At 46.6% G+C, this 24,583-nt stretch overlaps 1 protein-coding gene across 5 annotated transcripts in view; it reads left to right on the top strand.

Moving 5' to 3' along the window:
* TTC12 (tetratricopeptide repeat domain 12) overlaps positions 1–13,739 on the top strand; it is a 42,990-nt gene extending 29,251 nt beyond the window's left edge. For 2 of the 5 annotated variants that reach the window (XM_036221151.1, XM_036221152.1), the window contains exons 14-21: positions 4,212–4,304; positions 5,401–5,461; positions 6,239–6,376; positions 6,878–6,976; positions 7,450–7,518; positions 9,959–10,060; positions 11,367–11,466; positions 12,320–13,569. In XM_036221151.1, coding sequence (XP_036077044.1) covers positions 4,212–4,304; positions 5,401–5,461; positions 6,239–6,376; positions 6,878–6,976; positions 7,450–7,518; positions 9,959–10,060; positions 11,367–11,466; positions 12,320–12,648 — 991 coding nt within the window. In that variant the 3' untranslated portion in view covers positions 12,649–13,569. The other 3 variants (XM_036221153.1, XM_036221155.1, XM_036221154.1) reach the window with 3 other exon arrangements.
* The last annotated feature ends 10,844 nt before the right edge of the window (positions 13,740–24,583 follow it).

The raw sequence follows: 24,583 nt of genomic DNA, 5'->3' as shown, positions 1-24,583 counted from the left end.
CTCCAGGACAGACACCTGTCTGAACCTAGTACCGTGGATGGATTTGCTTCTCCTGAGTTCATTCCATCTCGGGTGGTGTAGACAACAGCTCTTCCAAAGCCAGATTAGGGAACTAACTTTAAAATAGGTTATTTGCTTCTGCCCTGTGAGCCTCAATCCTGGTTTAGCACTATTCCTGTCCTTACTTTTCTTCTTCATTCCTGTGTGAGGTAATACTTTCTGATCTTTAAACCCTTTCTGGAGCATGGTAGAGTATAAATAAATAAAACACATCTCAAATGCTGTTACATATAGGTCTTCCATGATAGGATTAGAACGTGCCTCTCTCCTAAGTAGACTTTATTAAAAAAAAAAAATACTAAGCCATAGTGATTCTGCCCAGTGCTCTTCAGCCTAAGGATTTATTAGTTTGAATATGTGAAATTTCCATTTTCATATATAAAGAAAGGTGCATGTTGGCAATTTCACGTGGGTCATTCAACCTAATAGAAATAGTAGCAGTAATTATAGCATGCTTTATGAATGCTTGATACTTTATCTGAAGACAGAATTTGGCTTCTGATTTTTTTTATCTCATTTTATCTCTTCTCAGCCTGGGATATAGGCAAGATATACACAGGCAGATGGATCGTTCGCAGAGTTAAATCCTCAAAAGCACACTTCACATTCCGAACAACTCTGCAGTCATTTCCTCAATACCTTCATTATATATCTTTTCATTTGGTTTTGGTCTCTTTGAGTAAATGTAGCTAAAGTTATCATAAGATTTTCTCCCCTAAGCTACCTTTGAATTGCTTGAGTTTCAATTTTAATTTTTCCCATGTCTTGGGGAGTAGCACTCATGATCATCCTGTGCAGTTCTTTAGAGAGTCAAAGAAACATCAGCTTCTTACCTTGATGCTTGCCATTCCAGTTAATTTCTATCTCTAGTTAAGCCAGAAAGAAATGGAATGTGTTCTCCAAAACAAAATGAGATGGTTTGCAGCAAGATAGGACTACACACAGGTTCCATAACCCTCACAAAGAGGCATAATAATGTATTCCTCCCAAAATGCTTTACCTGTATGAGATGTTGAAGGAACAATTGTACGTTGACAGGTACTGAGTGAGGGCCAGCATCACTTTGTGGCAAGTGCTAGGTTTTTAGATGCGAGCAGTTAAGAGCCCAGGTCTTGTCTTTGTCTGCCTATGTGACCCAAGAGTTACTTCACCTTGATGAGCCCAGTGTCTCATCTGTATCACAGACGTATGATGAAGCTTAAGAGAGCCAGTATATATATGCCAGTTAAGTTTTTTTTTTTTTTTTCTGTTGCATTCATACAGAATACTTGACCAAGAGAAGCTGGTCTTATTTTTCTCATAACAAAAAAGACTAAAGACGGCAAAAGCTGGTATATGGTGGCTTAAAGATGTCTGGGTCAAGGTCTTCATCCTTCTTTTGACCCATCCATAATGGTCACACAAGCTACCGCAACTCCAAGCATCACAGCCCTCTTTAAAACAGGTTAGCGCCAGCCAGGGCTATCCCTTTTGTTTCTCTTTGGTCAGAATTGTGTCACATGCCACCCCTGGAGGGGAAAATGGTTCCAGCTTCTATAGTAGAGTCAGGCAGGATAAGGGAGAGCAGGGTGTCTGCGGGGTTTGCCAGCAAACAACATCCGCCACAGTAAAGAAAGCAGCTAGTGTCATGCCTGACACATGGTGTGGACTCAGTAATAACATTTATACTCATTTTCTCTCTTCAGGTTCTGTTGCTCAAGGTCCTAAACTGACATGAAAGTGCATTTATGGGTTACACTAGACCATTTTCTGACGTGTGATTCATCTACAGGGACAGATGCTGGCCAGCAGAGCAGAAAATGTGCAACCAAAAAAGGAGATGAGAGGGTAAAAAGGGACACCCTGTCCTCTTTAGTCCAGTTAGGATGTGCATTTTGTCACGTGGAGAGGAAGTCTAGTTGTTTGTGTTTCCCAGGATAAAAACCAAGATGATAACAGATTTAAATTGGTAAAGGAAGAATCTGAACTGACTGTAAAATAAGTGATTTTGACAGCAGGAATCCTGGAATACACTCCTGAAGAAGCTGGGGATTGGCAGAAGCTCGAAGTTACCTGGGACCTTAAAAACAATCCCATCCAGCCCCACCTAGCTAGCACCAGTGTTCCCTCTGGGGTATCCCAGGCTGTGCATGATGTGCATGATGTGCTTCAGGGATGACTCTAGCGTTTTCATTATACTTTTCTCCATTTAACTGGGATGGGTGCTATAACAGTTAATAGCCTGGGAGGAAGGGGTCTTTCCCCAGCTAATGAAAGGATGTGGATCTCACCTCCCAAGGCAGACCATCTTATTCAGGACAGTTCTGGTTAATATAAAATTATCTCCTTACACAGACCACAAACTGCCGCATTCCAGTTGGGCACAGTTCTGCCTCCTTGTATCGAGGCCTTGGTTCAGTCTGTCGCAGACCTTCCGAATGCACCACCTCTCCCACTTTGCAGAGCCTGAGGTATCCAAACACACTGATAACCAGGATAAGCACCCTGGTTGCCTTGACCATCCATCCCTCAGGCGATGGCAAGTAGTGCCTTCAGAATCCATCTCGATTTCCAGAATCCTTCTCGAACAAGCTGCTGAGTAGAGCCAGTAACATAGATGTGGGTGACCAGTGCCCACACTCCTAAGAGTCCAATCCGATGAAACCTTTACTGTCTTAATCTTCCGTTTCCGCTTGGTGAACTTTGGCCCTGTCGATAGCGTCCTTCTCCCATTCTCTGGCTTTTCTTCTCGGTTCCTTTGTGAGCCCCCTTTGTGCTGTCACCCTTCCAAGTCAGGGACCCCAGAATCCCAGCCTTGGACCTCCTCTCATCCATGGCCTTATCATATATAAATCCCTCTCTCTTAAGTGCTAGAAAGAATCATCCTAACACTGTACATCTCTATCTCACTGTCCCAGGTATTATAAACTTAGTAAGTCAAAGTGGTTTTTCAAACCAGACCTCTTCCTAAATTTCCTATCTTCATAGGTGGTGGCATTTCTATCCCCCAGCTGCCTAAGCTGTAATCCTGAGAGCTGCCCTGGATGGCTCCCTCCCCACATCTGTAATGAGATGATATATGGTCAGTCCTGCGTCCTCAGCATCTCTGGCATTCACCCATTCCCTTCTGAAGTTTTCCTCATCTCCATCATCCCACACCTCCCACCAGTTAGACTCTGTGCCACTTTACATGAGTCTGTTTCTAACATATCACGTAACACAGGGGTCCCCAAACCCTGGGCCATGGTCTGGTACTGATTTGTGGCCTGTTAAGAACCAGGCCGCACAGCAGGAGGTGAGAGCCAGAGAGCAGGGGAATCTTCATCTGTATTTGCAGCCGCTCCCTAGCACTAGCATCACCGCCTCGGCTCCACGTCAGATCATTAGGCTTTATATTCTCATAGACGCGCCAGTCCCTGGTGCCAAAAGGTTGGGGACCGCTTACCTAATACACATGTAACTGTAGGAGAGCGGGAGCCCAGTACTGCGTCCCACTCCTACTTCCAGTGACCTGGTGCCAGTCAGTCTGTTAGGGCAGCCTGAGACTGCAGTAGCTTTTTTGGGCAACTGCACCAGACTGCTCATAATGGGTTTTCAATTGGCTAATAACCCTTAAATCTTTTTTCATATGAAACAGTTATAAACCAGGTCTCCCAATTCAGTTACTTATACAGAATGTCCAACTCTTAAATGGAGGAATTTGAGTTTAACCATATTAAATTTCAACTAATAGATTCGGCAGCCTGTCAAAGTCTCATGATGTCTTTATTCCATCCCTCATCTCATCAGGGTGCCCTCCCACTTCAGTTATTAGCAGATTAGTAAGCATGCCATTTAGATGTCATCCATGTGATTGAACTTGGCCGAGCCAGAGTCAAAGGGCAGAAGCACCAGAGATTTCTTCCAAGTTGGCATCTCAGAATCAGTGAACTTTGGTTAAAACTATTCAACCCCCTGGGACTTCACATTAAGTGGTGGAACCATTCTCATAGGAAAATGTCTGTCTCGTCAGGATGGGCAAGCAGCTGGGCTTCTAGGAGGGCATGGCAAGGCCACTTTTTCAGCTTATTTCACCTGGATGCTGACTCTTTCCTGGTCTCCAAGGTCTCCTTGTTGAGGATGCTGTCAGTTGGAGGACAACCCACTCTGAAATTGTTACGGATTTTTTGCAGGTTGTTGGAAGCCCTGGTGTCATTTCTCAAGTTCTCAGATAAGAAGGCCAACTCAGCCATGGGACTGCTCATAGACTTGGCTCTGGAAGAAAGGTAATTTTTATTTCCAGAAATTGACATTTCTTCACTCTTTGTTAAACTGTCTGGTCTGTTGAAATGTGCAGCATACAGGGAAGCTGAGTATCACAAGGCTCACTGAGTAGGAGGGCTGATGCCTTCCAGCGGGGCTATGGTTGGCCACTCCTGTTCCAGTCCCCCTGGCTGGAGGAGGACCCAGTCCTCAATGAATTTGGAAGCAATAATGTACTTAAAACAGTACTTCTCACAGTAAGCAAGCCTCCCGTATGTTGGAGAAGCTTCTTCCCCTTAATTGGAGCCTAATAGGAATTGCCTAGCAAACGTATACTGAATAAATATAAGTGAGAGGGAGAGAATTCACAGTAAAATGTAGCCTTCTCTTGAGTGGCCAATGGCATTATGTGTAACCATTCCCAACCCCTCCCCGCCCCCGCCCCCCATTGTCTTTCTTGTTTATCTGCTGGGGAAGACAGTAAAGGTCTTAGGTTTTTCATAATTCTTAAGTGTTTTTTTTTTCCCCAGTGTATTTGGGCTTCTGTTTGTTTGTTTTGTTTGTTTTGTTTGTTTGTTTATTTGTTTGTTTTAGTTACCTCACCAATTTTGGACATCTTGCTTAGAAATGGTCATCTGAGAGAGACCTGCTTGTGATCCTAGACAGGCCATCGGCACAAGATGGAAACGTGTAGTAGCTGCTCCAGCATGTGTAGACATGTATATATCTGGGCCCTCCTCATGGCTGTGACAAGGAAACATGCTTGCACTGTATTTCCTGTTTGTACAGCACACACCAGAGCGAGGGGAGGCAGGGGTGGTGGTAGGTCAGTTTGGTAGAAGCCTAGAAATTCAAGCAAGTTTTGCATAAGAGAGCTGCTGTCTGGATCTGTTGTTTAACATCAAAGGCAGTTTTTCAGACTTAGGGAAATTAAAGCCACATTTATATGCCTAGGAATATTCTCTTTCAGAGTGAATGGTTCAGAATGAACCATCCAGGCACACTGCAAATCACATGGGCCCAGAGTTTATGGCTGTCTGCTCCATCACCCAAGACACTGTATTTACCGTATAGTTTGTATAATGTAGAAATAAATCATGGCTGATGTTTTCTCAACAGATTCCAAGTCTGGTTCCAGGCCAACCTTCCAAGTGTTCTCCCAGCACTCACAGGTGTTCTGGTGAGCAAGTCCTTGTTTTTATTGTCTAGGACAGGCACTCTCAAGAGCATGAGCAAAGCTGTTTAAACACAGTTTACACCCCGGAACTCCTGTTGTCTATCAGGTTGATTAATCATTCATTCATGGCTGGAATTTACACAATTCTTAGTTACTGAAACAACTGTAGTTAGGGCAGGTAGAGACGGCATATGGACAAAGCTAATTACAGGGGAGAAAAAGCTGGATGTGGACTCTACCTTAGGTGAAGGCAGAGTTTGCCAGTCTCCAGCAGGCCCCTTCTGACCCTAAGTCCTGGCACAAGCACCACATGCAGCCCTGTCCCCTGAATGGAAGTCATCATCCTGGTCAGAAGGGCAAATATGGTGATTTGAGCTGATGAGACAGAAAATAGCGAGGGGATAGAGGGCTCTCCAGGAGAGTGTGCTGCGATCAGGCCCTGTCCCTAGTGAGCCATGGGAGTTTCAGGGGACCTTAGAGAGCACGTCCAAACCCCAGTGTCTCAGATGGGGAATGGAAGCTCCGGGAAGGGATGGGGCTTGCCCACGTGCTCTGAGCTGATTGGTGGTTTGCTGGGATTAAGCCCAAGGCCTCCCTATTCTAGGCCGAGGTGCTCTGGGGTCTACCCCTGTGTGTTTCTGTCCTGTTGCCAGCGTGACCCCATTGATGCCCCCGTATGATACTGTGCTGTCTGGTTCCTGGGCATCTTTGTGAGTGAGGGGTTATACTGGTATCACGGCCTGCTCCCTGCTGATCTGCTTTCTCTTGATTGACTTTTAGAAGAGAGATCCCAGGGTAACCAATACCTCGGCTCTCAGCCAGTGCATTGCCCTCATGGGAAACCTTAGTGCCGAGGCTAGCACCCGAGGACAGATGTCTGCCTCTGAAGAATTTGGAAATGCCTGCTTGAGCCTCATGGTATTTTAGATTTTCTTTTTAAATTTTAGTTGATTTTTTATCTGCTTTGGTTTGGGGGCGGGGAGAGTTGGTTTCTTCTTAATTATCTGGCTTTTTCAAAATTTCTTTTTGAAGATGCTGGAGCCAGTGGCTTATCCCTTCTCTGTAACCATAGATTTCATGAGCAGCTGGCTTTAAAGAGCCCTTCACATCAGGTCTTATCCTCCCTGGAGAGGCCGGAGGGGTTTTCTGGTACAGTTGGTGTGACCACCCATTTGAGCAGGTCACTCTTCAGCTTAAACAGAGGACCAGGCTGAACCAGAGTCATGAGAGACTCCCTGTGAGTCTCCTATACTAACGCTAGCCCGTAGACTGTTCTCTGAGCTTCCACCATCACTCAGGTTTATGACACTGACAATTTAGGGAGTACGAGTAACGCTGAGACCATTTCCAGGGGGAAGAGATGACCAAACGAAGCTGCAAGGCAGAAAGGTCACGGATTACCTTGTTTTGTTTCCAAAGACCAGGTGTGAGGAGGATGTGGACCTGTTTAGAGAGGTCATATATGCACTCCTGGGATTCATGATGAACTTGTGCCTTCAGTCCCCCTTTGTCTCTGAGGTACGGCATTTTTTCTCCTTACGTGAAATCCTGGGACAACCTAAGCACCTGCTGTTGCACAGAACTGTTCTCATTTTCACAAAGAGAATAGAAGCCCAGGACTCCAACACTGGCGGTGGAGATGGGGAAGGCTGGGTGGATGCTCTGTCGCTTTGCTCCACTGAGGGATAAGTGAGTCACTCAGTCAGGTATCCATTCAGAAAACCGAGTGTCCAGGGAGTGCTGAGCATGGTGCTAGGCCCTGCATTTACCAAGTCAAATAAAATGTGGTCTCTGCCCCGGAGGTATCGCCCTGTAGATAGGAGAGACAGACATGGGAATGAATAAGAGCAATAGAAGGTGCTGAGAGAGAAATGTGGCAGGGGTGAGAAGGAGGCAGTGGCCAGTTTATTCGCATGCTCAGAAGGAGCTCCGTGGAGGATCCACGTAACCAGAACATTGACGTTGCCTCCGCCCTGTGCCCGTTGTTGCAGGTTTGGGCCATGGAGGTGAGCAGGAGGTGCATGTCTCTACTGAACAGCCAGGATGGAGGAATCCTGACAGTAAGCTTCTCCCAGGGAGTTCCAGAAACAGCTTCTTTTGTTGTTTTTGTTTTGTTTTGTTTTTTTTGTTACCCTTTAGAAGTGACCACACCTTTGGAATTCTGCTAATCTGAGGTACAGGGAGGACAAACTCCTCAGAATGATGCCCATAATCACATAAATACCAAATTTACCTATAGTTTCAGGGGATTTGATAACCCCTACCCAGTGCACATCTGTCTATCCCCTAGAACCCAGGAGCCCGAGTTAAGAATCTCTTTTCTGTCTGGTCTGAACAGCTTGTACAGTGTAACCTGATTTGTCCTATTTCAAGATATCCTTGTGCAAATGGAAGGAGGCCGGGTGATTTTATGTAGAATCTCTTTTTCCATAATCAACAAAGCCAGGCCCGTATCTTGAAGCCAGTGATCCTGCAGGTTGTTTATGCATAATAGTTTTAGCCCCCTTGGAGATATATGCTGGAATGGCTTTCTTACTTCTGTTTCTGACATTTGGATAAGAAAACTGAGAAAGGCCAGTGGTTAACACAGTGCATCAGGAGAATATTAATATGATACAAGAAGCTATTTGCCATCAGTCTAGGATGTATTATTCACTCACATTAAGAATCACCCCCAACTTTTTCAGTTGTTAGGTCAGAGCCCTAAAGCCTAGAGAAATAATTGGGGTCACATCCAAGGCAAATCTGGGAAATCAGCCCTTTAAGGATCTAAGACTGGGACCAGCTTCAGGGTTATAATAAAAGTTTTAGGTAGATCCAGTGTGTCCTGTTTGTAGCTGGGATAACCACGACTTCCCTGAAGTCAACTCAGACATCGTAGGGCAAAGGTTTTTAACCTGAACTCCAGGAATGCGTGGTAGGTCTTCAGTTATGTGGAACCTCTGCAGTTGGGTAGCAAATTCTGAGTATATGTGCATTTTCATGGGGTTGTGGGGAGCAGCATAGCTTTCCTCAGATCCTCAAAAAAATAAATCCCAAAACGGTAAGCACCACTGTTCTTGGGTACTTAGGACTTTTCCGGATGGTCTAAACCTAAAGCTGGGTTTACACTAGTTTTACTCTCACCCTTCAGGGACTTCCTTGGTCACATTTCCCCAGGACTCTGCGTGTGCCACAGTTGGGTGCTGATCAGCTTGTTAAGCAGGGCAGTGGCTTCAGCAGAGGAATCTGGGATTTCGATAGGGTGCTTTCTCTATTATTTTGGGACTGAAAAAAGACCTGTAGTGTCAACTGTAGCCACTTCTAGCACCTATAGGAAGCAGGTTAGGGAAACAAGTTTGATAACACGGTAATGTACAAGTTTATCCCTTCTCCCTCTGGAGACCACTTTAAAATGAGATGAAAGGCATTAGGGGTGGGGGGGAGTAGAAAACTCATATGGGCAGAGTGAAGAGGAAGGAGGCCACCAGTGGGTAAGTAGTTTCTGGAAGATGCCAAACAGCTGGAAGAGTGGTAATTAATGAAGCAGGGCTGAAGAAACCTTGGTGTAGGGTGCAGATGCGGGTAGCACAGGTGGGAAGGCGGCAGCTTTGTCTTGCAGCAACCAGGGAAGATTGAAACTTCAAACTGTCAGGTCCAGCAGAGGGCAGAAGTAAGAGATGAGGAGACTACATTTGGCAGCCAGGCAGGCACCTGGTCTATCCCTTAGGCGTACGTTCAGGTTACTCTTTCTCTAAAGGAATTGAAAGACCAGGGGGAAAAAAATTTGCTCTCCTTATTTAGTAGTGCCACCTTTTTGCGTGCTAGCCAACAGACTCCCCATAAACACAGCAGACTGAAACATTTTTATTGCTTTTTCACAAATGTGACTGGGCAGCTACGGGTTATCAGGCATTTCGGGGAAGTCATACACATAAATAGGAAAACCAAGATAATGGAAAAAATTGCCTCCATAAAAATAGAGATGAGATAGGAAACAAAAAATTAATAATAATCATTTGTAGCCTCAAAAAAAAAAATCAAAATAGTGTTATAGCCATAAAACAATAATGGCTTTCTATTTAAAAAAAAAAAAAAAAATAGGGAAAAAAAGTAAATGAAGTCTCCCAGAAAATCGGACAAAAAAGACAAAGAGTCAGAACAGATAAAAGAAAAGCTAAGAGACCAGAAGGATCAATCTGGGAGGTCTCCCACCTAATAAGGGTGCTGACAATACCAGCACCTCGGAGTATCCAGGGCATGACTTGCTTTCCCAGAGGCGAGCTGGTTGGTCCTGTGGAAAGTTGAAGGAAGTCAGGCCTCTGTGTGCCAAGGGGCAACGTTTGCAGCTTTTCGAATTGCCTATCCAGCAGTTGTATGAAAAAGAACAGTGCTTGCTCTGTATTACTTGGCCATTATTGTATTTTTAAAATCAAGGTGCATATTTTGCTTCTAATACTAGTGGTTGTTTTTGCCTCTGAAAAGAACTTTTAATCATCCTTTACCTTCTGCTTCCCTCAGAGAGCTGCTGGCGTTCTCAGCCGCACCCTTTCTTCCTCTCTGAAAATTGTTGAGGAAGCCCTCAGAGCAGGAATTGTGAAGAAAATGATTAAATTCCTGAAGGTAAAATAACGCCATCGGGTTACAACCTCTTGAATCTCCAGGAACATCTTATTTGGAGAACAGAACTGAGGTGCTGCTGTTTTTCCCCTGTTAGAGTTTAAGCTTCTTGGATGGGATTCGCTTCCGCCTGTCTACCCAGACTGTGCTCGGAATTTCAGCAAAAGATTGTTGAATAAATCAACAGACTATTCATTAGACACATCCATAAAAATTGCCTCCCATTCAAGCCGAACTTAAAAATGCACAGCCTCTGTCCTTGAAAAAGATGATCTGAGTGACTTTCAACCGTTTCTCAGGCCCCTTATTTTGCTTGTGTTTTCCCACTCGTGATGTTTTTTCTAGTTAGCTGGAGAACGTGGGATGTAACTCCATTATGAGATGTGTATGGTGTAGAGCTACCACGTGACAAAAGGACGTTCAGATTTTCCTTGTGATGTGAGTCCAGTGCACCTAAGCAAGTCAGTACAGCAGTTAACTAGACTCGCCTGACAGGGCGAGGTGACTTATTTGGCTGCCATAACTGGATCCTGCTGCCGATATATGTGCCCAGTGAGGTTCACTCACCTACACCAGTATGGTGACCCCACGGGAGACTTATTCATAAAACTCCAAGTTGAGTGGGGCCAGGAAGCATGCTCTGTTGTGGGGGCTGCTTCCAGGCAGGGCAGTGTTGAGGGGGCAGGACAGTGGGTCTGAGTTTAGGCTGCCAGTTGCATAATGACTATCACTTACTCTGTGTAGCTCTTGCATATCTGTCAGAGGCTGCTGATTGCATGCACACACATGTACATTATGCATGCATACACGTACATAGGCATTTTAAAGACCCTTCAGTGGGCGATATTAAGGGTTATGATTTGACAGCCGTGACTTCTTAAAATGATCTAGGTTTGTGATGTTCTCTGTACAGGCCTGTCAGCCTAACAGCCTTGGCAAGTCAGCCCTCATTCGCAAATGGCGAACTGACACGGGAGGGCCTGTCCTCCCTTTTTGGTAGACCTGCCGGTAGGCAGCATCATTCTCTTCTCAGCCACTCTCTCAGAAAGCCTTCCACAGCTGATCACTCAGGTGTACACGACAGGCCTACATGCATGCTGGGGGTGTGGGCTGTGTTAGAAAGGATGTGAGTGACACTCCGTCCGGCAGGGACCAGGCCCACTCACCAGGAAACGCATGGCGTTCTCAGTGGAACTCTCTTTTAGGAGTTCAGGAACACACTGGCACAATCATAGCCGCTCACGGTGGTTTCTGGCCAAGGACAATCATAGGATTGATTTTATTTTTCTAATTTCATTTGGAAATCTAGACGGGTGGCCAGACTGCATCACGTTATGCAGTAAAGACACTAGCCATCTGCACTAATAGTTATCACGAAGCGCGAGAAGAAGTGACAAGACTGGATAAAAGTAAGTGATGGTTTCATTTAGTGGAGCCCACGTCCCAGAGGTTAATCTAGCCTCAGAGCTGCAAAGGGAACTGCGGATGAGCAGTGAGGAAAGACTTAGCATAATGTCTCAAACCTCACCCCACACTTCAGCAGTGTTTGCAGAGTAAGATGTCATTTTACCTCGGGCTCTGACAGTATTTAATTAGGCTTCGGCGGCACGCAGGGAGCAGGCCCAGTCGAAGCTAGGGGCTACCAAGTTAAATTGAAATTGTATGTAAAACATTCTGCTTAAACTGACCTAACACCGGTTCTCTTCCCTCTCCAGAGGAAGGGAGAGAGACAGGGCCTCGATGATTAGGAAATAAGGAAAACATCATAGTCTGAGCCTAGCTTTTGTCTAGTAACTGAAATTGGCTGCAGTCATTGGAAGCAGAATTCCCAACAGATGCAGCCTACTGTTTTCCTTAACACCTCCTCTGGCTGCACGGGAAGGGAACTGGGAAGAGAACTGAATGGGGTCCCGCCACAGAAATAGGAACCTTTCTTCTGGAGCCTGTCACTTGCCCCACAGTCCAGGATGCAGGCCGGTGGCCTCCACATCAGGGGCTGTCAGGTAGGGAGTAGAGATTCAGACCGAGGACTTTAGAGAAGGCAGACCTGTCCGGGTGCTGCAGAGCATTCATCCACGCACCGTCTGTGTTGTGCTGGGAACTGCTCTGGGCCCCTGAGATACGTCAGGGACACAGTAAGGAGCCGAGGAGCTTCGTGGAACTCGGCATCCACTGACACCTCCCTGCGCCACTCGTGTTCCCTTCCCAGCCTCCTGCTTGGGGTTTAGAGGGACCGATGCTTGTTCTCCTCCCTCCCTGCAGAGTTCAGTGTTCTGAAGGAGCTGCTCAGCTCCGAGGATGAGATTCTGGTGGGCAACGCTGCCCTCTGCCTAGGGAACTGCATGGAGGTGCCGCAGGCGGCGTCCTCCCTGCTGAAGACAGACATCGTGCAGGTCTTGTTGAAGCTCGCAGGCGGCGATGCGCAAAAGACAGCTGTGCAGCTGAACGCAGGGATCGCTCTGGGGAAGCTGTGTACCGCCGAGCCAAGGTATGATGGGGTACCCCGTGTCAGTCACATCTCAGAACAAGCAGGCCAGGCCCAGCCGAGGCGCCATGCTGTGGCTAGGACCCTGCCACACAGAACTGGGTAGGGAGCTCAGAAGTCCCTGTTCCTTCTGTGCAGACAGGTGTTGGGCCCCAGTAGCTGCTCCTCTGGGGGAAGACTTCCCAGAGGGAACTGGGAACCCTCGGGCTCCACCCAGAGGGAGGGAAGATATTTGTTTATGTGGCAGGGATTTATTCGAGGCACATGCTGCCTTTATCTTATCTCCATTCCACTCTCTCAGTCTTTCTCTTCCCCTCTTTGGACTCCTGCCTCCTTTCCCTCCCACACCGTATCCTCTTCTCTCTCCCTCCTTCTCTGTCCTCAATTTTTCTAGAAGAAGTTAGATCTCCCATGATGAAGAAAACAGAAGGGAGGTACAGAGCGGCGCATTGAAGACCACCTGACAAGCCAGGGCAGGAGATCTTTGCTTTAACTGTATACATTGCTTCTCTTTAGCTCAGACTTCTGTTCTGATCTGATCTTATTCTGATTCACTTAAACACCTATCATTCATAGTCCTGGAAGGCGCCCACCTGTGGCTGAGTGATGGAGCCCCGGCATAGCTGTGGGGTGCCTTCCTGAGCTGCCTTTACAGCCTCCAGCCTCTGATTCCTCCTCAGAAATGAGAGGGTTGGCCTGGATGACATCTAAGGTCCTTTCACATTCTGTCTGATGGTTCAAGCGGAAGGAATGGATAAACTCTTCCACAGAAAGCAAGGCACATTAGTTAGCCTGAGCTCAAAGTGGCAACCTCCTGGGGCGTCTCTGAGACCAAGGTCCCATTCAGATCAGCCTGTCATATCTGCCACTCACAGCAAGAGTGTCCGCACTATTTTGCGGGCCTCCCTGAAGGCTCCCAGGGCCATAGCCACTGCCCCTTTCCACCTTAAGGGGGGATGGCTTCTTAAAGGGGGATGGTTCCAGGCACCAAGTGTCTACACTATGGCATTTATGTACTGGAGTTTGTGTTCTGATTATGACAGGTTTGCTGCTCAACTGAGAGAGCTTCACGGGATAGAAATTCTCAACTCTACCATGAAGTACCTCAATGATTCTTGAGACATGGTGTGTATGCAAACACATGACTGTATGCTCAGGGTTGTTCCTGTGCTAATAAAGACTTTTAAAATATTCACTCCAGAACTAAACATTGATTTTCAGAGTGCTCATCTGATGGTTTTCCTTGGTAGCAAGGGAGTGGACATCAGGCTGGCTGCCATGGTGGGAACTGCACTGGCCTGTGTCCATCATGCCCTCCTTGTAATGTCCCTTCCTGTTCCATAGAGTCTGGACACCAGCAAACAAAATCCAACACTTCGCAGATTCCCTCGTAAGCAGTGGTTCTAGACAGGAACTAAATTCTGCCAACCTAACACCCTTCCTGCCCCTTTTGCTGTTTTCTGGTGGTAACATGCTAGAAACAGCAAGTTGTCAACAGCAGCATTTCAGCATTCGTTTTCCAGACCTAAAGTGCCGAGAGACAGCGGCAGCAGCAGCAGCCGTGCTGGCCGCTTCCTGAGGCCTGGCCTGGCACTGTGCCACGTGCTCTTGAATCTGGTGGGTCCAGTGGTGGGCGGTGGCTCCCCTGCAGGGAGCTCTGTACAATCGGGAAATCATTCCTGGAAGTGCCACCTGGTGCCCCGCTCCAGCCCGTCCAGTGGTGGTGTGAGCACACCATTTCATGTGTTAGGGGGCATCTATATCGGCACTGAACTCTCACGAATACAGTGATATTTATTTTCCTTATCTACCTTGCGTTCTCACCCCTTGCCCAAAAGGCCCTGCTCCCTTGCAGTTGCCCCAGATCCACTTAAACTGTTAAGGCCACCTCTGGACCCCAAGATCCTAATCGAAAAGTCCAATAAGTGACAGGACTCTTCCACTTCTCAGTACCTTCACTCGGCCATTTTAGGGGGCATGACCTGCATGAAACGGTGAATGCCAAGAGTCCTGGACTAAAGTTCCAAAGACTGATGATTGTACCCTGCTACCTGGCAGATATGTGACTTTGGGCAAGTCCCTTAACCTCTCTGAGCTTTGGTTGCTGCTTCTGGAAAAGCTCGAACCATACCCGTCCAACCTATCTCTTATATTGTTGTGAAGATTAAACGACATTTTAGAGGTTAAGGCACTTTGGGAATTATAAAGTGCTACACACAAATATAAGAGATGACCAGGCTCTGTCTTGTTGAAGGGATTCACTATGCCGTCAGTTGGGTTAAATTTGAGGGACCTTGGAAAAGGTAAAGCACATGTCCTTTAAGGATAATTTGAAACCATGTAGGAAAGGAAATTCTCCTAGGAGATTTTACTCATCACACCCAAAGAAATGGTTCTACATAAGTGAGGTAGTTCTTAGCTTAAATTAAGAACTTTGCTCCTGAAATCAAGATAGACAATTGGCACTCTGTGGGGCTAGAAGGAAATGAGTAGCCCCAAGCCCCTCCCTGGGATCAGCGCACCCCTCGGGGCTGCAGTAAGCTCACTGGAGCACTTTGCGATGGTGCCACCGCACTGTCCCTGGGTGGCAGGCAAGTGATAGGCCACAGGAGAGAGGCCAGGACCTTGCCACTTAGTCTCACCATACAAACAAACACGTCAAGAGGTTACAGACTTGCAAAGAGAGATGACTTGATGCTAAACAGCGCAGAGAAGAAAATTAGAGGCCGCAAAATTTGCTATTTTCAGAGAGGGTTCAGTGGAGCTTTAAAAATGGAAAAGGCTGCCTGTGAACAAACCAGCAGGCTTGTCTCCTCTGATTTGAAGTTCGAGCCCCTCCTTCTCCCCGTCTTTGGCTGCACTCCTCCTTCCCAGCTCTTGATAATGGCTATTATACATGTAATCTCTTCCCCAAAGAGTGGGGAATGTCAAATTATATTATTATCTCTGCTTCCGAGTTCCTGCTGAGAGCAGTAATCTCTGCTTCTGAGGGTGGTTTGGCTGCACCTGAGCGGCTCCCTCCTCTTGCAGGTGGAGAGATGTTTTACATACCATGTGCTCCATCCCCAGTGCAGAGCCAGCCCTCCTAAATCTCATCACCTCTAGCATACGCATACAGGGGGCTCCCAGGCAGCATGGGAAAAATCAAATTACATGTCGAAGACAGGGCTCACCTCTTTGTGCTAAGAGCCACTAGCACAAGGTCTGCACCACGCTGTGGGGGCAGGAGGGGGGGCGGGCGGAGGGGCACACTTTATTCTGGGAACGCAGTCTGCTGGTTCCACCAGCGAAAAGTTGGGATTGCCCCTCCTAAGGAGGATGTGACCAAGGTGGAACTTACTAACCACCCTGAAGCCATAGCAGAGGGGTTAGGTAATGAATGGTCACAGCTGTCCTAGACAATGTGACGATGGCAGTTCCGGAGGGCAGCAAAGCAGGGTGAAGGTTAAATGTTGGGCAGAAAGGACAGGAAGGGCAGGACGCGCTGCGTTAGGTCAGGACGCTTTTGTAAGCACTTTCCTGAGGATTTGTTAGGACAAAAACTGGGCTTGGAGAACAGTGAAGAATAGTATTTACTACCTGACAAGTATCCTGAGGCCAGATGACAACTAATCTTCCATGACCTTTTTCCAAAAGGTCCCGTATTCTGAATGCCTTGAAAATACAGGCTCTTCAGATGGTCCAGTAATTCACACCCCTTCCCAATTCACTCCCAATTCACTCCCTTCTCTAATGTGAGAGGCTCTTTGTCCTCGTCTACATGTGTCCTGCAAGCCTGCAGAGAGTAAATCCTTCCCAAACACTCAGCATGTGCTCTGCACTCAGCACTTTAGTAAGTGCCTAAGGACTCTGCTTCACAAAGACCCTGTGAGGTAGGCATCATCTCCACTTCACAGGTAAAGAAGCTAAGATAGGAAAAGAAAGACAACACATACTTCTTACCCAGGTCAACATCGCCGATGAGTAGAGAAGTCAGAATTTGCCCTCAGCCTGTGTTTTTAACTTCTGCATGTAAAACTTCCCTCCACTTACTAAATGTGGCATGAAAAAAGTCATCTAATTTTCCTGAGCCTCAGTGTCCTTTCTTATAAAATGGGAGCAATATTTCCTACCTACAGAGTTCTGTGGTTTAGATATAATTATATGCATCGCCTGGCATAGGTAACTGGAAAAGTAGAAGGCAGTTGCTTAATGGTGACTATTATTTTTAGGCAAGAAATTACCATGGCCTCATTATCTTCCCCCTGCCACCCTCACCAATCTGTTCATCCTCCTAGGTACTCCATCTTAAGGAAGGCAAGCAGTTATGTGGCTGTTCTATTTGCCTTTCCCTCTCTCCTGTACCCAGTGGCAAACGTGAGGGTCCCCCAAGACCCAGCTGCCTGCCAGCAGTCTGCCTTCTTATACACCGTCTGAGGCAGCAAGTGCTGCCGGCACCAGGCCTGGGCAGGGTGGGGTTCTGAGCATGCCTAGGGTTCCCCTGAGTGTGGTGGCAGTGCTCCTGACCGGGAACTGCATGGCTAGGGCCTGCCAGGGCCAGGGGCCAGGCTGCGTTTATATCAGCAAGACTCAGTGTGCAGTGGACTGGCAGCCATGACACTGGAAGAGCCATAGGTGCTGGGAGCCATACCCCTAAGTCCCCTCCCCAAACAGATGTTCCTCTGTCATTTACTGCTTGTCCTTAATTTAGACTCAGGAAAACCTATTGATTTCAAAGATTGCAACTCCAAGTACATATTCATCAGGATCTCTTTAGTTATTTTCTCCTCAAGCCCCAGGGGCTACAACCACCCCGCTCCCTGAGTGCCCTGGAAAGGAGGCATAAAGAATAGCAGGACAGCTGACCGTCACCTCTGACAGCTCCCAGTCCTACTGCTGCTACACGCCAGGGAAGCGCTGGCCTTCTGTGATCTGAAGTCTGCTGAATGACTTTTTTTTAACAAGACCTCAAATTTAATCTCAATCAAAATAGCAAAATGAAGAATGGGTTCTTCCTGGAGGCATTCTGCCCCTGGGTTTGATTTTGCCCTGGGGCACGAGTCAGGAAGGGACTCCTAGGTGCCAGCAGAGCAGTGGGAGCAGTGACTGATGATCAGCTCTGACAGCCACCCCCAGTCCCTGGTCTGCCCAGCTCTGGAGCTGGGTTGCAAGGAGGTGGCCCGCGTAAGCCTGCCAGTCTGCCACATGTGCCGATTCGGCTCAGCCTGAGCATCACTCCCCTCGCCACTCGTCTGTCTTCAACTTCACATTTGTGCTTTTAACCTTCAGCAGCTCCATCTGCTCATTTAGATCCCTCGCTTCCCCTTGAGCCACGCGTCCACCCAGACACACACGCACATGCAGCTTCCATCTCTCTGCTGCCAAGAGATGGATTTCCACATAAAAATGGGTAAGTTCACGTACAATGAGGATTTAAACTAGATCAAAAGCATGGCAAGATAATGAGAAATATTGGAACAGGCGGTGAGGACAAAGGCTTCTAAAATATCTAAGCCGAAAATATATTTCAGGGACCATTTAATCCGGTCTCTGTTTTATTGGAATCCATCTGATGTCATTTGCTAAATACGATTCACGGCTCAAAAATGTGTAGGCCACGTGCACCCCCCCTTTTTACAAATAAGGAGATCAGGGCTCTGAAAGGCCAGGTGAGCTGTCCCCAGTGTGGCAGAACTCTCCGAACCAAAAAGGGCTGGGACTCAAGGCCGTCGCTGGGAAACAGCAAGTGCGGTGGCCGGACTGCAGGCAGCCATGCTGAGGCCCGGGCTCAAAGCCCGACCCCACCTCTTACATCGCTGGGTCCTGTACTTGCCTTGTCTATAAAAGGTGGGAGTGGGAAGTATAATGTCTACTTCATGGGTTTGTCATAAGGATTAAATGAGATGATTTCTGTAAAGCTCTCAGCATCCTTCTGGGCACACGGTAGCTCTCAGGAAATGGCAGCCACCATTGTTGTCATTATACTAGAGTGCATTGCTTCTATAGATGCCCCTGCCTAGCCACCTATGTGTGCTCTTTCCCAAAGTTCTTAAAAACGAGGATTTTTGTCAGGATTGAAAGGGTCTGACTTTACCAAAAGGTGTAGGATAGAGAACAGGCTTCTAAGTTCAATGTGATCCAGAATGTAGACCGGCTGGCAGAAGTGGAGGGTTGGGTTGCTGAGGAAGGTTGGTGGTAGTCCAGGTGGAGCAGGGGGCATGCACAGGAAGGAATGAAGGATTGAGGTGTGCATTCGATGGAATCAGACTTTGCTGAACTCTGCACTACACTATCATTGTGGGGTGGGAAGGAATAAGCCAAAGACAGGCACCCGATTAGGTTGACTTGCATTACTGTAATAGCTTCCTTGCAGATCTTCCTGTCTCACTCCAGCTTCTAAGCCATTCTGCACTGAAGCCAAAATAATCCTCTTAAATTTCACTTTCATGATGTCGCTCTCCTTCTCAGGCACCTTCTCACAACTGCCAACACGATAATGGCAGCCCCTCTGCTGGCGTGTGTGCATGTGGGTGTAGGCATGTGCACATGTGTGTGGGTGTGTGTGATACAGATGGGTAAAGAGGTAATAAGATCATAGGGCTTTTATAATTTTATGGTATTTTGCTGATAAAGCACTCACATTATCTTACTTAAACTACTGTAAGAATTATATACATTTCTTGTGCTAAGTATGAATAAGAGCTATGACTCATAAGTTTTAGGTATAATTTAAAATAAGTGTATCTATTATTACCCCACAAATATTAATAAAACTACAGACAGTGTTTGCACATTCGCATCCAGTGTGATCTTGCTGAGCCTTAAAGTCAGCTTGGTTTTAGGGTCTGGTTCTGGTCCCCACTTAAGCTAGCCAGTCTTCAGTATTGACCCTGGGTCCCCTGTCTTTGTGGTTCATGTGGCACCCCAGCGCCTCATGGAAGCCTGAGGCTTCTTTGTTAAATGGTGGCTCCCCACCACGTTCTCGTTTCTCTTAGGCTCACACCCGTCCTCCTGCTCCTTCTCCGGCCATCCCACCGTTTCTCCTTCCCTCTCTTGAAATCCTACACGTCTTTGAAGCCCTGACACAACAAGCGTGGCTGGTACCTTTCATTAAATACTTACTAGATTTCAGATCCTACCTAATGAGGTGGGTACTATTACTATCTTCCATTTACAGATGAGGAAACTGAGGCACGAAGGAATGAAGCAGTGAGTCCATCCAGGCACTCATGCACTTGGCACGAAGCCTGCCTCATCCCACACTGTTCGTCCTTTCTCTGACATCCTACTGTGGTATGTGCTGTCCTTTTTAATACTTCATTTATTTATTTTTTTCTCTACAACTAGAATTTAAATTCCATAGGAGGCCCTGGAAGATTTCTTTTATGAGAAACCTTATAGACAATAAAAAGAGAATTAGGTGTATACAGAAGGTGTTTAATGACATTACTCTAAGCACACATCATTTGGAATGGCACGTCCTTGAGTTTGTGCTTGGTCATGTCCTCAAGATCATTACTGGTGGGTAAGTCACCAGTAATGATAGTGGCTTCCCTCTTGGTTATGGCATTTTCTCATCTGGCTCCCAAGCCGCTGGGTCCTCTGCTCCTCAAAGAAGTGTGTGGCTACTATCACGATTCTCCCTCATAATATCCAGAGGACATAGAATGGGAAGCTTTCTCTGAGCATATATAGGCCAAGTGGTCTCATTCAAAGTCCCACCCAGACATCCTGGTGTTTTAGGCACAGCCCTCTGCCTTACAGTCTGTTTCCTGTAGCAAGATAATAATAGCCTCACACAGAAAAATTTCTTTTAAATTGCTTCAAAGGGCTTTCACGTCACTGTTCTCATTTCATGTGCACAACGCCCCTGTCAGGCAGGTATTATTCCTCATCTGAGATTCAATGCCTTTTCCAAAATTTCCCAAAGAAATTTGGCTGAGCCGGGACCAGAATCCAGCCTTCCACTGATCCCCACTGCCCACTGCCCAGCCCTGTCTCGCCTGTCATTAACACTCTGGCCCAGACTATGGCTGGGTGAAGTAGCCAGTTCTTCTCACTTGCTCCCTGAGCGTGAAGGGGAAAATGAAACTCTAACCCCTTTAAGGTTTTATCTGAAAGCCCTGCTAATCTATCAACAGTCTGTTAGATAACAGCTAAATCTCCCCCACTGCAAAGGATTACCCTCCCATCTGATCAGCAAGACACATTAAAGGAGGCATAGGATGGAGATAAGCGTGAGGAGGCCAGTTCACTTTCTTTGTGAAAATGGAGGTGCTGAGATTTCCAGATGCTGCTGTCCTCCCTCAGATGGGGGAAGAGGGTAGCCCAGGGTCTGTTCTTGTATCAAGCAGCTCCTCAGCCAAGGTCCTGAAAAGCTCCTCATTCATTAAATAAATACTTATCAAGTACCTACTGCTGCCAAGCACTGTGTTACAAAGTATAAAATGACTTTGGGTAAAAGGTATAATACTTCTATCATGATAGTAGCAGGGCATCATCAGGGTGAAAAACAAATCAGACACTTAGCAAAACCTCCCCTTGGAGCTAATGCGGTCTTGGCCTCATCAAGGATTCAAGGAATGTCCACTGAAGGCAGAGGTCCTCCAAACCCTGGCCCTCGGATTATGGGGGGCTGTCACTCCAAAGTCCAGATATGCAGGGTGCCTGGTGTCCTGCAAGCAAATGGAGGCATTTAGAAGTCTTCAGACTCCCATCAGTGTGCTGTCGGTACCACAGCAGTTTATAAACAGAGGAATCATGGCTGCTGAAACAGAGCCTCTCCTTCGTAGTCTTTATTTGCACTGAACTCAGCTGTGACTTTTTCTTCTGAGGGCAGTTTGGAAGTACACCAAGAGAACTCTGGTCTACCCTATTTGTCCAATCAGCAGAAGCAGTGACATCCTTGGAGTACCGATGCATAACCTCTGACAATCGAAGTTAGACCTGGTCTTGTCTTTCATTTATATGTTTGTTGGGGACACCCTACTCCATTAAAGTGCTAAGTGTAGGGTCTCTAGTCCTGGGTGGACCACACATCTGAGGCTCTGGATCATTAAAAAAGCAATAAAGAAACATGTGCCTTTGGTGGGGCGGGGGGTGGGGGAGAGGGGGGCGGGGTGTTTCTCAAACTAGTGTTAAAAGAAATTCAGATCAGAAACTGAAACAGGAATGGTGTTTTTTTGAAATAAGGACTTTCCAAATAGCTGGGCTGTGTGCTGCTGTAACTGGAGTCGCTGAGAAAGGAGAATCACTATCTGCAGGGATTAGTAGAGAAATGTCATTTGTTCGGCAACGAAAGACTAGATGAGGTGGGCCCAGTGCGTTCTTCCTGAAGGCACTCTTCAACCAGCATAGGCCAAGAGCCAGAGTCCCAGCCCTGCGCTCAATAGTTTTATGACCTCGGACTGATTGGCTCACTTCTCTGGGTCTGGGCCTTTGGCTTCTATTTCCTTGTAGACTGGACAATTAGTTTTTGTTTACCCAGTACCCACTCCCCCTGTTCCACTAATGCCACCTTAATGTTTCTTAGGGAACTATGCCTCCTCCGTACTTAGACCACACAATGCAGGTACAGCAATTCTAACCCTGATTCCAGAGACAAGCATGGAATCCACAGCATTGCATATCACTTTCATAACAGTGATTGGTGCAGAGATGGTCGTGTGACCTGAAGAGTGCCAATCAGAGCTCAGCCCAGACTTGTGCCAGAGCAAAGGAGAGAAGCTCTTTTTTCACTGAGGTGGCTCAGGGGATAGGACATAAGTTTGGAGCTGTGTGGGTGACTTTACCATCCTTGAGGAGGGCTTCAATGAGAATGGAGTCAAAATAGAGAAAAGCAGGACCAGGAGATAGAGTTAAGGAGAGCCCTGACATCACTGAGCCTCCAGCTCCAGTTGCGCCTAAGGATATCACTGGGCTTCCAGTTATATGAGATGTCACTTTCCCTTCCTTTCCCAATTTGGAAGGAAGACATGGCAGAAATGGGCATGGGTTGTGGGTAGGAAGAGAAGATAGGGGGAAATGAGTGAAACTCAGTACCGAAAGAGCCCTTAACGATACCCGTCACCTTTTCCGCTTGTCCCTTTTATCTTGCTTAAGTTCTACTTACCCTTTAAGTATCAGTTTAAATGCTGTGTTCCTGTCCTATGTCCCCCAGCTCCTTTCTTTCCACAACATAATATCCTAATAGGTACATGTCATTCTAACACACTACACAATTTACTTAACAGGATATATTATTTATTGTTTGCACTCTACGTCTCTTGCTGCCAAAATGCGAACTTCAGGATTTTTGTTGGTTTTGATCACTAACATGACCAAGTGCCTAGAAAAGTGCTGACACATAATAGATGCTTGATAAACGTTTGTTGCTTAAATAATTAAAATTTAGCAGGGGACAGCATTAGGGAACTTTTGCCAGTGCCAGCCAGGGGTAGAGTCTGGTTATCCACCCACTTTAAACTCTCCATGCGCCTCCAACTCCCCAATGGCCGTAATGGTTTGGGCTAAAACACTACGGCTTCCCTCTAAGTGCCCACTATATGCCACTCATTGAGATAAGTGCTGGGCACACACATAAGACAATCTCTTCTTTCAAGCAAGGCGTGCCTGGTCAAGATAGAAGGAATAATCACAGAGATAATCACATATCAGCGGGCCTCGTGCAGTGTTTGCAATACAGAGATAGGGCCTTTAGTCCAGCAAGGAACACAGGAGTCAGCGACTACTTCCTAGAAGGGGTGCTATCTGAGCACTGTCCCTTTCCCAGTTTGGAAGGAAGACATGGTGGAAATGGACATGGGTTGTGTGTAGGGAGAGAAGATGTGGGGAAATGAATGAAACTCAAACTAAACCAAAGCCTGGAACAGGAAAAAGTGTTCTGATTACCAATTTCACTGTATTTTTTTTTTTTGGTCTGGACTGACCTAAAGATAGCTCCATTCTCTGCCACCAGACCAGATTCTCCCTCTTAGGCCTGTAAAGGGGAGTCTTTTTCTCTTTTGAATTTCATAGCAAAGAAAACAAACAAATAAACAAACAAACAAAAACCAAACAACAACAACAAAAAACATGGTCTCCTTTGGTTCCCTGTTCCCACGTCATTCAATGCCATCATCTGGAAATATACATAGGCTCTTGTCTTGGTTTCCAGGAAAAGCCAACTCTTGCACTCCATGCCCACCACCACTCTATACCTGGAAAGGGAACAATGCTTCAGTTCTCATCCTCAATAACTCCCCTCCTTCACTCCAAACTGCCTCTGATTCAGTGTTCCCAGGACCAACTATCTCTCCTTCCTCTTTGAAGTCATCCCTGAGTGACTCCTTCAGGAAAGAGTAGATAACTGAGAGCTGATGAAATAGAAAGGGTTCTCTTCTCCTGGCCCAAACCTCCATCTGCTTGAGACCCTATGTGCCAGGTTTCCACACTCAGATGCAAATTTACCAGCACATACCTGCTCTTACTGATGGGAAGGGTTTTTGACAGTCCAGAAACCCGTGCTTTCTTTCCAGTAAAAAAGGCAGAAACAAAGACACATTTCCACTGTGACTAAGTCATCCTAAAGTTTCTCCAGAACTCAAATTTGATTAAGCTAATACAGACTTTTCTACAGGCACAGCTTCCAAAGATGTCTTTCAGCCTCAGGCAAAGTCCTGATGACTAACATTAGTCAAAGATCTGTTACCGGCAGTCACGTGTCTGTGCTGTGTAAGAATCTGGGACTCCGTCCTTGGATCCCCCTTGAAAGATTTGCATGGAGTCCAAAGCTGGGATAAGAAAGAGCAGATGAAAAGTAGCAAACAGCGATTTTATCAAGTAATGTTCTCAAAATACACTTGGAAGAAAGTCCAAGCAGGCAGCTCGATAAAAGTCGAGAGCACTGAGAAACCGGGGGTCTGGGTTTTAATGGGCCATAGAGTTTCTTTGTTCTCCTTTGCTCCCTCCTACCTGGAATTCCTTGATTTGAATTCCCTGGTTCCATCTCAGACCCATCTACTTCTGGCCTGGGCATGAGTAGCGTGTGCACATAGATGCTATATGCTTGCACCCTGGGGATT

This window comes from Rousettus aegyptiacus, unplaced genomic scaffold (genome assembly GCF_014176215.1).
Source record: "Rousettus aegyptiacus isolate mRouAeg1 unplaced genomic scaffold, mRouAeg1.p scaffold_m13_p_5, whole genome shotgun sequence".
Lineage (NCBI taxonomy): Eukaryota > Metazoa > Chordata > Mammalia > Chiroptera > Pteropodidae > Rousettus > Rousettus aegyptiacus.
Note: the sequence above shows the minus strand (reverse complement) of the source record. Positions and strands in the feature narration are given on the sequence as shown.